The 13,359-nt window shown below is 40.4% G+C and overlaps 1 protein-coding gene across 6 annotated transcripts in view; it reads left to right on the top strand.

Moving 5' to 3' along the window:
- LOC142471276 (uncharacterized) overlaps window positions 1–13,075 on the top strand; it is an 83,791-nt gene extending 70,716 nt beyond the window's left edge. For all 6 annotated transcript variants that reach the window (XM_075578097.1, XM_075578096.1, XM_075578091.1 and 3 more), the window contains 3 exons: window positions 9,557–9,658; window positions 10,599–10,706; window positions 11,186–13,075. In XM_075578097.1, the coding sequence (XP_075434212.1) occupies window positions 9,557–9,658; window positions 10,599–10,706; window positions 11,186–11,709 (734 nt within the window). In that variant the 3' untranslated portion in view covers window positions 11,710–13,075. The remainder of the gene's footprint in view (window positions 1–9,556; window positions 9,659–10,598; window positions 10,707–11,185) is intronic.
- Window positions 13,076–13,359: the final 284 nt, after the last annotated feature.

Genomic DNA, 13,359 nt, shown 5'->3' with positions numbered 1-13,359 from the left:
ATTTGTAACAGGCTGTATAGTCTCCCCGCTTGTGCATAGCTTCGGTACAGGTAAGGAGCCAGTATTGCTGTTCAGGACGTGCTGACAGGCGCATGCGTGAAATGCTGTTTGCCTATTGGGCGATATGGCCTTACTTGCGAGTGTACTTAAAGTGAGTGTCCTTAAACCGGGGTATGACTTTAAATCCTTTGCTCTGAATGTTTCGGTCTGTCTTCAATTAATCCAAGAATGTTTTCTACAATGGTTTCATAGGAAATCTTGCCTGTTGTACATCACTTGGTATCGAAGTGAAATGTCACAATAATCTCATGCAATCCAGAGCTCAAACTCAGCATGCTTGTCTTAACTTTCTTTTTGGCAATTTGCTTTTTTTTCATCTCGGGAATGGTCAACTCCCCCCTCTGAAATCCTGGAGTCATTTTCCAGACACTAAAGACTGAAGTGGGGTTAGTTGGCTCTTGTCTCTATTTATTATCCACCTATGATATGTCAGGATCGTGATTACTATCTGTGTGTGTGACAGTAATACATTTTGTCTTGAGATTTTAGCACCAAGTCATCTAGTTATGGATCTAGTTATGGATCTAGTTATGGATGTCTGGATAGCTCTCTTTCTCCTCTTGGCCACCAATTGAACTAATACCTTGCTAAAGGGGCTAACCCAAAAGAGATGACAGTGTCTCTGGTGGCTCTGTGTGATTGGTATGTGCAGATACAGATGCATCCTTCAGGTCTGTTGAAACCAGCCAGTCCTTTTGTCGGTCTATCTTGAATTTAAGGATACCATCTTGAATTTTCTTATTTGAAGGAATGTATTCAACCTCCTGAGATCAAATACTGCTCTGAATTCTCCGGATTCTTTTCTGACCAGAAATATTCTGGAGTAGTATCCTGTTCTTTTTGAGAACGAGGGACTTCCCTTATGACTTGATTCAGTGTCAAATTCATTAGAATACGGTCTGATCCTTAGATTTCTGAGCTGATCTTGTACATAGCGTATAACGAAGAGAAAGGAATCCCTACCTCTACTAATTAAATAATAATCAAATAATTTTATTAATATCAAACAAAAGAGAGAAAAGCTCTATATAATATTAAAACCTAATTTAACGCTTGAACAACCGGATTAGGATCTCAATGTGTCCTAATAGAAAAATGCTACACTATTGTAGCATGTGTGCTAGGTCCTAAGGTCACTGTAGGGTTAACTTGCTTTGATATCCAGCCATGTTATAGTTGTATAGGTGAACTCTTGCCATAAGGAAGCCTATGTGATATATATATATACAAGGTGATACTAATGAATACCTAATGGAATATATACAGGTGAAGTTTAGGAGAACCACAATAGTCTCCTCTTGAAATAATGCCCCAGATATAAAACCTCATGCCCATCCCCTGCCACCCTGGTTTTCACAAAAAACTTTTCTCTCTCTGACCATCACCTCATCTCATTTTCTCTCTCTCGCTTCTCCCCCTCTCCATCTACCCCTCGGTTCTGCAGAAACCCGCGCTCTATTAACCTACCAGCCTTTGATTCCACTTTACGCTCCTCCCTCTCCTCTCTCAGTTCTGCTCCAGACCCTGACAACCTAGTCAGGAACTACAACTCTGCCTTATCCTCCTCTCTTGATCTACATGCCCCGCTTTATCTCTGCCATCCTCACCCCTTCTAACCCCAGACCCTGGCTAAATTCTCACACGAGCATGCTGCGTTCCTCCACTCGTTCCTCTGAACGCCTCTGGAGGAAATCTCACACTCCCGCAGACTTCCTTCACTACACATTTATGCTATCCTGTTTCAACTCTGCCCTCTCTCAGGCTAAACAAACCTACTTTTGTCAACTAATCAACACGCACAAGTCTAACCCATGCCAACTCTTCTCTGTCTTTGGCTCTCTATTCAAACCACCCTCTGCTGCCTCTTCTTCTTCCTCCATCTCACCTCAGGACTTTGCTGACTATTTTAAGGAAAAGGTGGAATCCATACATCAGAACATCCCCTGTGTTTCCTCCTACCATCCTACACCACTTCCTAACTCTCCTCCTGCCTTCCTTGACTCTCTTTCCGCTGTCTCAGAGGAAAATGTGTCACTGCTGATCCCCTCTTCTCCCTCTACTCCATGCCCTCTTGACCCCATTCCCTCCCATCTCCTAAAACCTCTTGCTCCTACTATAATCCCTATGCTCACACACATTTTTATCTCCTCCCTCTACTCGGGTACCTTTCCCTCCTCCTTCAAACATGTAACAGTTATACTATTACTCCAAAACAGCAAGCTTGACCCTACCTGTCTTTCTAACTATCGACCTGTCTGCCTCATGCCTTTTGCCTCTAAACTTGAACTTCTTGTATTCTCTCGCTTGCTCCACTTTCTCAACACCTATTCTCTCTTAGAACCTCTACAATCTGGATTCCGCTCGGTTCATTCGACTGAAACAGCCCTTACTAAAATAACTAGTGACCTCCATGCTTCCAAAGACAGAGGTCATTACCCTCTGCTCATATTACTCGACCTCTGCAGCATTAGACACTGTGGACCACCCTCTTCTCCTTCACATTCTCCATACTCTTGATATTTGTAACAAAGCTCTATCCTGGATCTCCACTTACCTCACCCACCGTACTTTCAGTGTCTCTTCTGCTAACATGTCCTCCTCCTCTATCGATCTCTCTATGGGGGTGTCCTGGGACCTCTTCTCTTTTCTCTGTACCTTTTCTCCTGCCTTCAATCAAAGGCATGTATGCAGTTGCACATTTCTGTATATAGCACAGGACTCCTCTAATCCACCAGAACTAAAGGGGTAATGCATAGCAATCTTGTAGATCTATATCTCACATCTCCCCTGATAAAGTTGGAGGGGGGGTTGAATATAGCATTAACCCCCAAAGTGCCCTGTGTATATTGCCCTGTCTTTCTCAGGATTATAAAAACACCTCGTTCTCTCCTGTGTAAAAAAAAACACACTTCCCCCTAACATATTGGATATTGCACTCAGCTTTTAGCAGATATTCACCTTTCAACGGCAGGGAACATAGATTGCTCTTTGAGGTAGAGTCTGCCACCCAATGTTTCAGCCACAATGCTGCCCTTCTCATTGCTACTGAGAGTGCCATGGATCTTGCTGTTAAGTTGTCAACTTAATTTTTACAAGAGCACTCCGGATCATTCATGTATTTACGTCCTTCTCAAGTGTTTCCTCCATGTAGGCCATCCAGATGTGCATTTCTCTGGATAATGATGCTTTGGTTAATTGTTGGTTTGCTCGCTGAGAATTACATTTAGGATACTCTCCATTCTTTGGTCTATAGCGTCTTTGAAGGATACTGCATTATCCACAGGTAACTTAGTTTTTCTAGCAATACTTGTGATTGCAACGTCAACTTTAGGAGAGGCTTCCCAATTCCTGACCACTTTTTCTGCAAAAGGATACATCCTGGTAAATCTTTTAAGAGACAGCAATTTCTTGTCTGGCTGTGTCGACTAAACCTCCATTCACCCCTTGATGTGTGGTGGAAAATATTTCATCTTCCTTTGTGAACCCATGAATAATGTCTTTCTTCAAGCGTTGTTCTTCTAACTTCCCTTATTGCCTTAATTAAGGGGTCTAGATTAAAATCCAAATCTTTGTCTACCTGTTCAGACGAATCCCAATATTCACCCTCCAAATGTTGCTGAAATACGTCTGACTCCTCTGAAGAGTCTTCTTGTCCAAACTTTTTTGTGACCTTGACCTTTTGGGAGACTGCTTGCTTGTACAACTGCTGATTCACCGATCTGTGATACGGTCTCCTTCATCCAGGATAGAAAGCTGAACATCTGGTCATTTGGTTCCACCGCAGTCCACAAACAGTCTTCACATATCTTATTTTTTTCTTCCATGGCTCATGGCCCATGCTGCACACATTCTGGATTATTTGTAGCCTTTTTTTTATGATGTAAAGCCTCTATGGCTGCCTTTGAAGTTCCTTCTTCTAGTTGACCCTCAGAGGTAAAACGAAAGGAGATTGGTAGGACAGTGAACCCAAGGACCCTCAGAGGTACTTTAGTGATAAATGAATATCTTCATTTTTCATAGTACAAATGCATTCTCTTTGTCCTAACAAGCTAACTATAGACTCGCCAAGAAGATTTGTGCTTGATTCTTTGCATGAGGCAACTTCCATGCTCAATGTGCACTCTTTTCCTGAGATTCTCACCATCTCCGCACAACACAAGCATAATAGACGCATTCTATCACCGTCGCATCCATCATGTCATCGTACCGGCTTCTTTGACATGGTGCACACACCCGCTCCTGATCCTCTGCGCCCACGTGGGATGCAAGTACCAGCCCTACCTTGGCCTTGCGTTTCACTGATTGCATTCCAGGATGCCAACACGGGCAGGAGCTTCAGCAGGAGAGAGGCTGACAACTCCCTGACTGAACTGTACTATTTGCAGTCCTGGTGAGTTCAAAAAAACAAAATAACATAGCCTAGTGCTACGCTGTAGGACAGCAAAAATACTGTCCTGCATGTAAGTGGAGATGGAAACAAAAAGAAAACAGCGCACAACGCCAAATAGTGAAGCAAGTAATAAAAATGTATTACAATATTAAAGGGGTATAAAATCTGCGTACATCAAATAGAAAATTCATAAGCATTTAGTGTATATCACACTTGTTTACCACTCCATGGTTGTAGACAGGGGAATCTGGTACTCAGCTTTCTCTACAGGAGCCTCTGTGGTGGTTGTGGGGCACAGGATCCCTCATACACTTTTCATCCAGCAGGATGCTGCTTTCAAGGGAGTTCCTTAACAGCAGTCTGGCTCCACTGCAGGTTCAGGCACTCAGTGGAACCGAGTCTCAAGCGGCAATATGCCTCTTCCAGGGGTTTTTTCCTTACAGTCCTTTGGAGATTTCACCGTTTTATCAGCTGCTGCAATGGCAGGGCAGTTCAGAGCCACGGGAACTGTGACGTCACTCCGCTACACCACGTGACGGAGCGGCATCGTGGCACGCTGTGCAGGCGCATGCAATTGCGGAAGTGTTTGCTGAGCCTTTCCATCGGCTCTGAACTGCCCTGCCATTGCAGCAGCTGATAAAACGGTGAAATCTCCAAAGGACTGTAAGGAAAAAAAACCCTGGAAGAGGCATATTGCCGCTTGAGACTCGGTTCCACTGAGTGCCTGAACCTGCAGTGGAGCCAGACTGCTGTTAAGGAACTCCCTTGAAAGCAGCATCCTGCTGGATGAAAAGTGTATGAGGGATCCTGTGCCCCACAACCACCACAGAGGCTCCTGTAGAGAAAGCTGAGTACCAGATTCCCCTGTCTACAACCATGGAGTGGTAAACAAGTGTGATATACACTAAATGCTTATGAATTTTCTATTTGATGTACGCAGATTTTATACCCCTTTAATATTGTAATACATTTTTATTACTTGCTTCACTATTTGGTGTTGTGCGCTGTTTTCTTTTTGTTTCCATTTCTTAGAGTGTGTGGGGTGCTGAGCCACCCCCAATGTTTATAGCAGCAGACGCCCTTATCAACCACACGGTTATGATATAATTTATTATACAATCACTTATTCACTTGGTATTGTGGTTTATTTAGTATATTTATGGTTTAGTCACTGCACTTTATTTATTTATAAGTAGGAGTTAGATAGTAGCGCACAGTTTATTCTTGTGTTTTTTTAATGTAAGTGGAGAGCCTTATATACTAGTATACAACAGAAAAAATGTGCGCTAATGTGCACTGTATATTCCATAAGTGCCAATTATTAATTAACATAAAAATAAAGTGAATATATAAATCAATAAGGGGTATATAATAAAATGTCCCCAATGTTCCTGATGCAGCTCATATGAGGCATTTCCCAACTCCTCTAACAAATATGGAACAAGTAATAGAGTGCAAGCCGGCCCAAATGATTCAAGTGATAAAATTATATGCTACACAATACAAGTGTATAAAAAGTGCTTCACACAAATAGGGCTCAGAAACAATAGATTAAAACCTACTCGCCTGAAGTGGGTAAGATTCACACTGGGAATGAAGCCTTGGCAATAGCTTGAATAACAGGATAATTTATACATATCTTGATCATAGTGTGAACATGAAAAGACAAAATGCAAGACAGAAAGGGCTTAGTGTGGTACTGTATTACATATAAAACACAAAGCTGTACAGTTAAAACTCACAACTCACCCAAAGGACAGCCGCATATAGACCACAGTGGGTCTCACGTGAAGCTGACCACTTCAGTCATCCACTCTGCTGTGGATGCACGAATCACCATTTCAGCATTTGATGTCGCTTCTGCCGTGACGTCAGTGCAGGACTCTGGTCTCTGTATTTTCCACGTCTCCACTGGCACCAACCTCCAAATGAAGAATCATGAGTCTGTGGGCATAGCCTAACGTGTTTCACTCCTTAGAACTTCATCAGAGGCTGTTAGTCCGTGTTTGCAGGTTTCCTGTTCTTTACAGTCTCACAGTGGTGACATTAAGAGACCCACACTGATGACATCACCATAATTGCAAACAGTATGAAAAATCAATGCAAGTCATCTATTGACTTAAGGGAACACCAGCAAAGACATAAAACTCAAAACCACAGTTGATCACATTAACAAAAAAAGTAAAAATTAACATTAATAAAACTAAATGCTAAAAAGAAATTGAATAATTAAAAATAAGAAAAGACCTAAACAAGAGAAAAACAGTATTTGTTAATCATGAATACACAAGAGGTCAGTGGGAAATTCTAATCAAAATACATATTGAACTCATCAAAGTCATGTTTGTAAAGAAAATTATGTAAGTTGTACTAATATTAACCAGATTTAAAAGGATACCCAAAACAGGAATCTTATAGAAAAGATGTATAATAGAGAGATAGAAGTCCACAGAAAAATATAAAATCTATATATAGTATTAATATGCTAAAAAACAAAAAGGTATAATCAAGGAAACCAACATTATGTATCGGAGTGCTCACCACAACAAGGCGTGACCGCGAGGCCAAGTTGGGGATAGATATACAACACCAACCCACAGCCGCGTGGGCGCGTCTGGAGTGTAGATTGGTTGAGGTAGCCGGGTCGGGATTGGAAAGGTGAGGATAGTCAGGGGTACTTGCCGATGTCGGAGTTGGGGAGGTGCGGAGCGTTGAAGGTACTAAGCCGTGGTCAGGATTGAAGAGATGTGGATCGTCGTGGTACTAAGCCGTGGTCAGGATTGAAGAGATGTGGATCGTCGTGGTACTTTGCCGAGGTCAGGATTGGAGTCATTTATTTATTTATAAAATATTTTACCAGGAAGTAATACATTGAGAGTTACCTCTCGTTTTCAAGTATGTCCTGGGCACAGAGTTAAGACAAATAATACATGGTTACAAATACAGTTACATAAATGAGCAGGGTATACATTATATACAAGACATTGCATGCACAGTTAAAGAAAATATATATTATGGGCGTATGAAACAGTTACAGACCAGATTAAAATGTGTGACAGCCTTAGATTGGAAAGAACTTAGACTGGTGGTGGATGTGAGAGTCTCTGGTAGGTTGTTCCAGTTTTGGGGTGCACGGTAAGAGAAGGAGGAACGTCCGGATACTTTGTTGAGCCTTGGGACCATGGAGCAGTCTTTTGGAGTCTGATCTCAGATGATAGGTGCTGCATGTGTTAGGGGTGAGGAGCTTGTTCAGGTAGCTGGGTAGCTTGACAGAAACAAACAAAGTGAAATCTGGGCGCTTCTAAACTACAATATTAAAGTGAAATAGTATATGCAATATAAGTGAAAAAGATATATAGTGCAAATAATATCACAATGTGATAAGTGACCTTCACCAACAGAACGTGAAATATAAAATATAATGTGAAATACACTTAAATAAAATAAAGCAGCTCTACACCCTTTATGAGGACTGTCCAGGTCCAAATAGATCTTGCGTAGTTTTCCAATTGGGAGGAGCGCTGTGATACTCGTGAGAATATGAAAAAAAGAAACAATATAATAGTGCAGATGGTAATACAAAATATGTGATCAGAAAAAACAGTCTCTGCAATGGTTGTACTCACAAATGGTAAGATAAGATAGACGTATCAGAGACCCATCTCTCTCTGATAAGAGCCCTTTCGTGGATGCCCTCTTAGGAAAATGTAATGGTTGTAGGTCTGGAAGCTTGTGGTATGTGTAGATCGTATAAATACTCAAAGTATCTCCCAAGGAATATAGAGAGAGAAGAGAGAGAACGCACAATGGTATGGTACGATCTAAAATTGTATTGCACAACAATAATAGTATAGATATTGCACTCACATTTTACACAAAATATAAATTCGTTGGAGAGGATAGCTGAAGTTAGACGGATGGTGCCGGTGTGTCCAGACAACGGAGAGCTTCCGTGTGCGTCACGTGTGCCCGCGTCACATCCTGTGACGTCTCAGGTAAGGGCGGAAGAGGCTGCCTTGCGTGTCAGTCTCCGTGGTTTGCCAGCACCTTCCTCCGGTATTCTCCCCAGCTCTGTCACCTCCAACAGCTAGCTTGCCCATAAAGAATTTGAAGGCAAGACAGGAAAGATGAACTTTGCACCTAGACTCGAGTGATGACCAATCTAGTTCTTTGAGCATTTCACAGTGATGTGTGATATAGTGGAATTGGAGAACAAAACGACAAATTGAGTTGTAGAGGGTGTCAAGTTTGCTAAGGTGGGTTTGAGGTGCCGAGCCATATACTATGTCTCCATAGTCAATAATTGGCATTTGCATCTGCTGTGCGATACGCTTTCTGACCAGGAGACTTAGGGAGGATTTGTTCCTGTAAAGTACCCCTAGTTTGGCATAGGTCTTGGTTGTCAGAGTATCAATGTGCATCCCGAATGTTAAGTGGGAGTCAAACCATAAGCCCAGGTATTTAAAACTAGTGACAGGGGTTAGGGTGATGTTAGTGTTGGTTCTAATCTGGAGCTCAGTCGCTGGAAGCTTTAAAAATTTAGTCTTGGTCCCAAATACCATTGTTACAGTCTTGGAGACATGGGTTGTGTGAGTGAAAAAAGTCGTAAATAAGATTTTTTTAAAGAAAAAGTTTAATAAATATTTTTTTATTTTATTTGTGCAATCATTGACACATACACACACACACATCCATACAAACACACATCCACGCATACATACATACACACATACACACATACACACTCATACATACATTTGAGCGCCGGTAGCGGCGCAAAATCATCTTTTCCCCGTCTTCGCCGCTGTCTGCGCTCCCCGCTCCCTGCCGTGCGCACGCGCGGCCCTTGTATAGAAGGGCTGGTTGAACTCAGCCATCTATATCTGCCGTGCGCGGCGTAGCACCCCCCACCACTATAGAACGGCCCTTACTTGTTCCTTATATACAAGTACCTGGAGAAGTTCCCTGTCCCACTGTGGCTAAAGGGAAAGAACTATCCCATTTGGTACCCACAGCTATGTGAAGAACAGGAAAACACATTAAATAGTACATGTATTAAATTCAATGAAATCAGAAAATGTAATTGTTATTGAATGTTTTGAACAGTTAAAGAGGAAATTGAAACAAGTGCTGATCAAATAGAGAAGCCGAGTGTGAAGAGTCACCAGGAAGCTGAGGAGATGGAAAGCCATGAATATATTGACACAGGTGAGTAGAACTTGTAAAGAAAGCCGAGCAAGGCCCCTACTTCCCCAATGTTCAGAGAAAAATGATTACATAGTTACATACTAGATGAGGTTGAAAAAAGACATGTGTCCATCAAGTTCAACATATGGTAAATTTAAACTAAAATATGTGTAGAAATGTTAACATGGAAATTTTGCCGTGCACCAGTAGTAAAGGTAATTAGGAAAAATTATTTAGCATTCGTAATTTTTTTTTCCTACTTTTTATTTAGCATTTTCATGTCAAATTCATAAGATAGTTAACATATATCGCATAACGCATTTTGCAGAACAAGAAATTGGGGTTAATTAATATTGGAGAAGGTAAAAGGGGGGGGGGAGGTGACACAGGTTGTAAGACAAGTACAAGACATACAGTGCCACAATTAACATTTATATATATTCCTTCAGCATTAGGACTCCACTAGATCCATATTACCTTGAATCGTTTTTGCTTATTAAAGTGTGTAAACCAGGGCTCCCAAGTATCAATAAATCTATTGATGGAGTCGTGGAGCCAATAATCTCTCGAGGTATGCCACATCCCATATTTTATTATAAACACACTGGAAAGGGGGCGGGAGTTTGTGTTTCCAGAAGCGAGCAATGGAGCATCTTGTCGCATTAAAGATGAGTGATTAATTGTGACTCGAGGTTGCTTAAATTGGGAATCCGTGCCCCCAGAATCACAAAGAGGGAGTTTCTAGGAATACGGAAACCAGACACCTTCTCTACCAATTGGAGAATATTGTCCCATAAGGGTTTCATTTTAGGACATTCCCACCAGATACTGTGGCTAAAGGGGAGGAGCTTTTCCATTTGGTACCCACTGCCATGTGAAAAACAGGAAAACACATTATATAGTACATATATTAAATTCAATGAAATCAGAAAATGTAATTGTTGTTTAATGTTTTGGACAGTTGAAGTGAAAGATGAAATTGTAACAAGTGCTGATCAAATAGAGAAGCCGAGTGTGAAAAGTCACCAGGAAGCTGAGGAGATGGAAAGCCATGAATATATCGACACAGGTGAGTAGAACTTGTGAAGAAAGCCGACCAAGGCCCCTACTTCCCCAATGTTCAGAGAAAAATAATTACATAGTTACATAGTAGATGAGGTTGAAAAAAGACATGCTTCCATCAAGTTCAACATATGCTAAATGTAAACTGAAATATGTGTAGAAATGTTCACATGGAAATGTTGTTGTGCACCAGTAGTAAAAGTAATTAGGAAAAACTATTTAGCATTTTTTTTTTTTTTTTTTAACCTTTAGAGTACTTTAATAATGTACCTGCTATGGACCACGATCTAGCATAACGTTCCTGGTACATCACCTTTTAAAATGCTAGTTTTCTAGTTGTTGATCGGTGCCCATTTAACCAAACTCCAAAGTGTTACCACCTAAAAGCCAACAGCCCTCTCTGACCCCTCAAAGTCAAATGATGCTCATCGTGAATTAAATGTTAGATTATTTTGTTATGATACACTGTGCATTTCTTTCCAACAGATGGATCCATGGGCAAGAATATCTTAGAAGTATTCCACACAGTTGCCTGCTCATCAGAGAGGACAATGATAGATCTCAATTTGCCCAAAGAGGTGAAGTCTCATGTATGCGATGAATGTGGGAGACACTTCGCTTACAAATCTGTTCTTGTTGTACATCAGAAAACACACACAGGAGAGAAGCCTCATAAATGCAATGACTGTGAGAAACAGTTCTTTCGCAAGTCTAGTCTTATTGAACACCAGAGAACACACACTGGAGAGAAGCCACATAAATGCAATGATTGTGGGAAACGGTTTACTTACAAATCTATACTTATTGAACACCGAAGAACACACACAGGAGAGAAGCCTCATAAATGCGATGAATGTGGTAAACGCTTCACTCGCAAATCTAGTCTTATTGAACATCTGAGAACACACACAGGAGAGAGGCCTCATAGATGCAATGAATGTGGAAGACACTTCACTCGCAAATCTGATTTTAAGGGACATCAGAAAATACACAGGGGGGGGAAGCGCTGAATGTGGGAAACTGCTTCCAAATGTAGTCTCATTCCACATCAGAAAAAACACAGGCGAGACATCATACATGTAATGAATGTGGGAAACATTTTGCTTTCAAATATAACATTATTATAGAGAACACACAGGAGAGAATCCACATAAGTGTAATGACTGTGGGAAAGGATTTATTCACAAACATAGTCTTATTACACATCACAGATTACACATAGTGTAATAAGTGAATAAGCACTAATAAATGTAATGTATGTGGAAAAACTTTTGCTATCAAATCTTGTTATACATCAAAGAAACCACACGGGGAGAAACGTCATACGTTCAATGATTGGGACACACTTCGAGTAAGTCCGCTTTTAATCTACATCAGACAATTCATACAAGAGAAAAGCCTCCTACTTGAACTTAGTGTGGAAATTGCTTTACTCACAGGTCAAATCTTCAACACCAGAAAACTCATTCAGAAGAGAAATAAAATATTTGCCTTAAATGTGTGAAATACTTTGCTTCCAAATCTAATTTTACAGTACATCAGAGAATACGCAAAAGAAAGCATTGCGTTCAATGTTTTTAGGAAAGCCACTTTTTATTGCATCAAAATTAACACGAGAAAAGCCACACTCTGTTTCCCTAAATGTGGGAAATGCTTTTCGGAAAACTCAAGTCTTCTTAAACGCCACACAAACCATACAAAACAGAAGGCATGAATATGGGTAATGGAACTTCCCATGGTGTATATATATTTTTTTACTCCTCTTGAAAGTCTTGTTACACACCAGCGAACACACACGGAGTAGAAGCTGTGTGATTGTCCACATGTGGGTAAAACTTTATTGGTAAATTAAATATTTCTACGCATCAAAGCCACGCAAAATGAAATACTTGCTAGGAAAACCATACACGAATCGTGGAATTTTTTAAATAGAGTTAATCCAGATTTTTCCATCATTAAGTTTTTTTTTTTTTCTAGATTGTTCAATTTACAGTAATTTTCTGCAAAAAAGGTCCTGATTAACAAGAAAAAAATATTTTATTGGGAATTATTCCTTTTTGTTTTGCGCTCAACGTTGTAGAAGCCTGATAGGTCCCAGTGAAGTGTAGATATTAGATTTGGAAAGCAAAGTAAACTCGTTGTAGTTGATTATCATTGATTTCCTTTTTTATATACAGTATGGGAATAATTAGGGACACTTCTACTCCGATGAAATGAAAGTGTTACCCTATCAGTTATTTTTTCGAGTCCCTGTGCTTTACATCATAATTTTCCTACATCAGGAATGTTTGGGGAGTTATAGTGTTGATTAAAAAAGAAAAAATTTGTGTGTTCCATGTTTTGCTTCCAATCTATATTAAACATTTGTTTTCGTTATGCTTTTGTATTTTGAACTTTATTTTTCTATGGAAAGGAGAGGTTTTCTTTACAGTGTGACAGTGTATGTGAATCAATTGTTTCCTCCTTTAGCCCTTACTACTGTACTGTATACATATTTGATAACCAAACGAGAGGGGTAGCTGAACAAACTGAAGAGTATCTTAGTGGTAAGAACGATGCCTTTTGGTAGGGTGTAAATCCAGTGGTTATCTTTCATTGTGAATTTGGCCTGAAAAAGTGTAATTCTGTGAAAGGCTATGTTGTCGTCAACATTATTTAAG

Source organism: Ascaphus truei, chromosome 20 (genome assembly GCF_040206685.1).
Source record: "Ascaphus truei isolate aAscTru1 chromosome 20, aAscTru1.hap1, whole genome shotgun sequence".
In the NCBI taxonomy this organism is placed as follows: Eukaryota; Metazoa; Chordata; class Amphibia; order Anura; family Ascaphidae; genus Ascaphus; species Ascaphus truei.
This window is presented reverse-complemented; position numbering and strand designations above follow the sequence as displayed.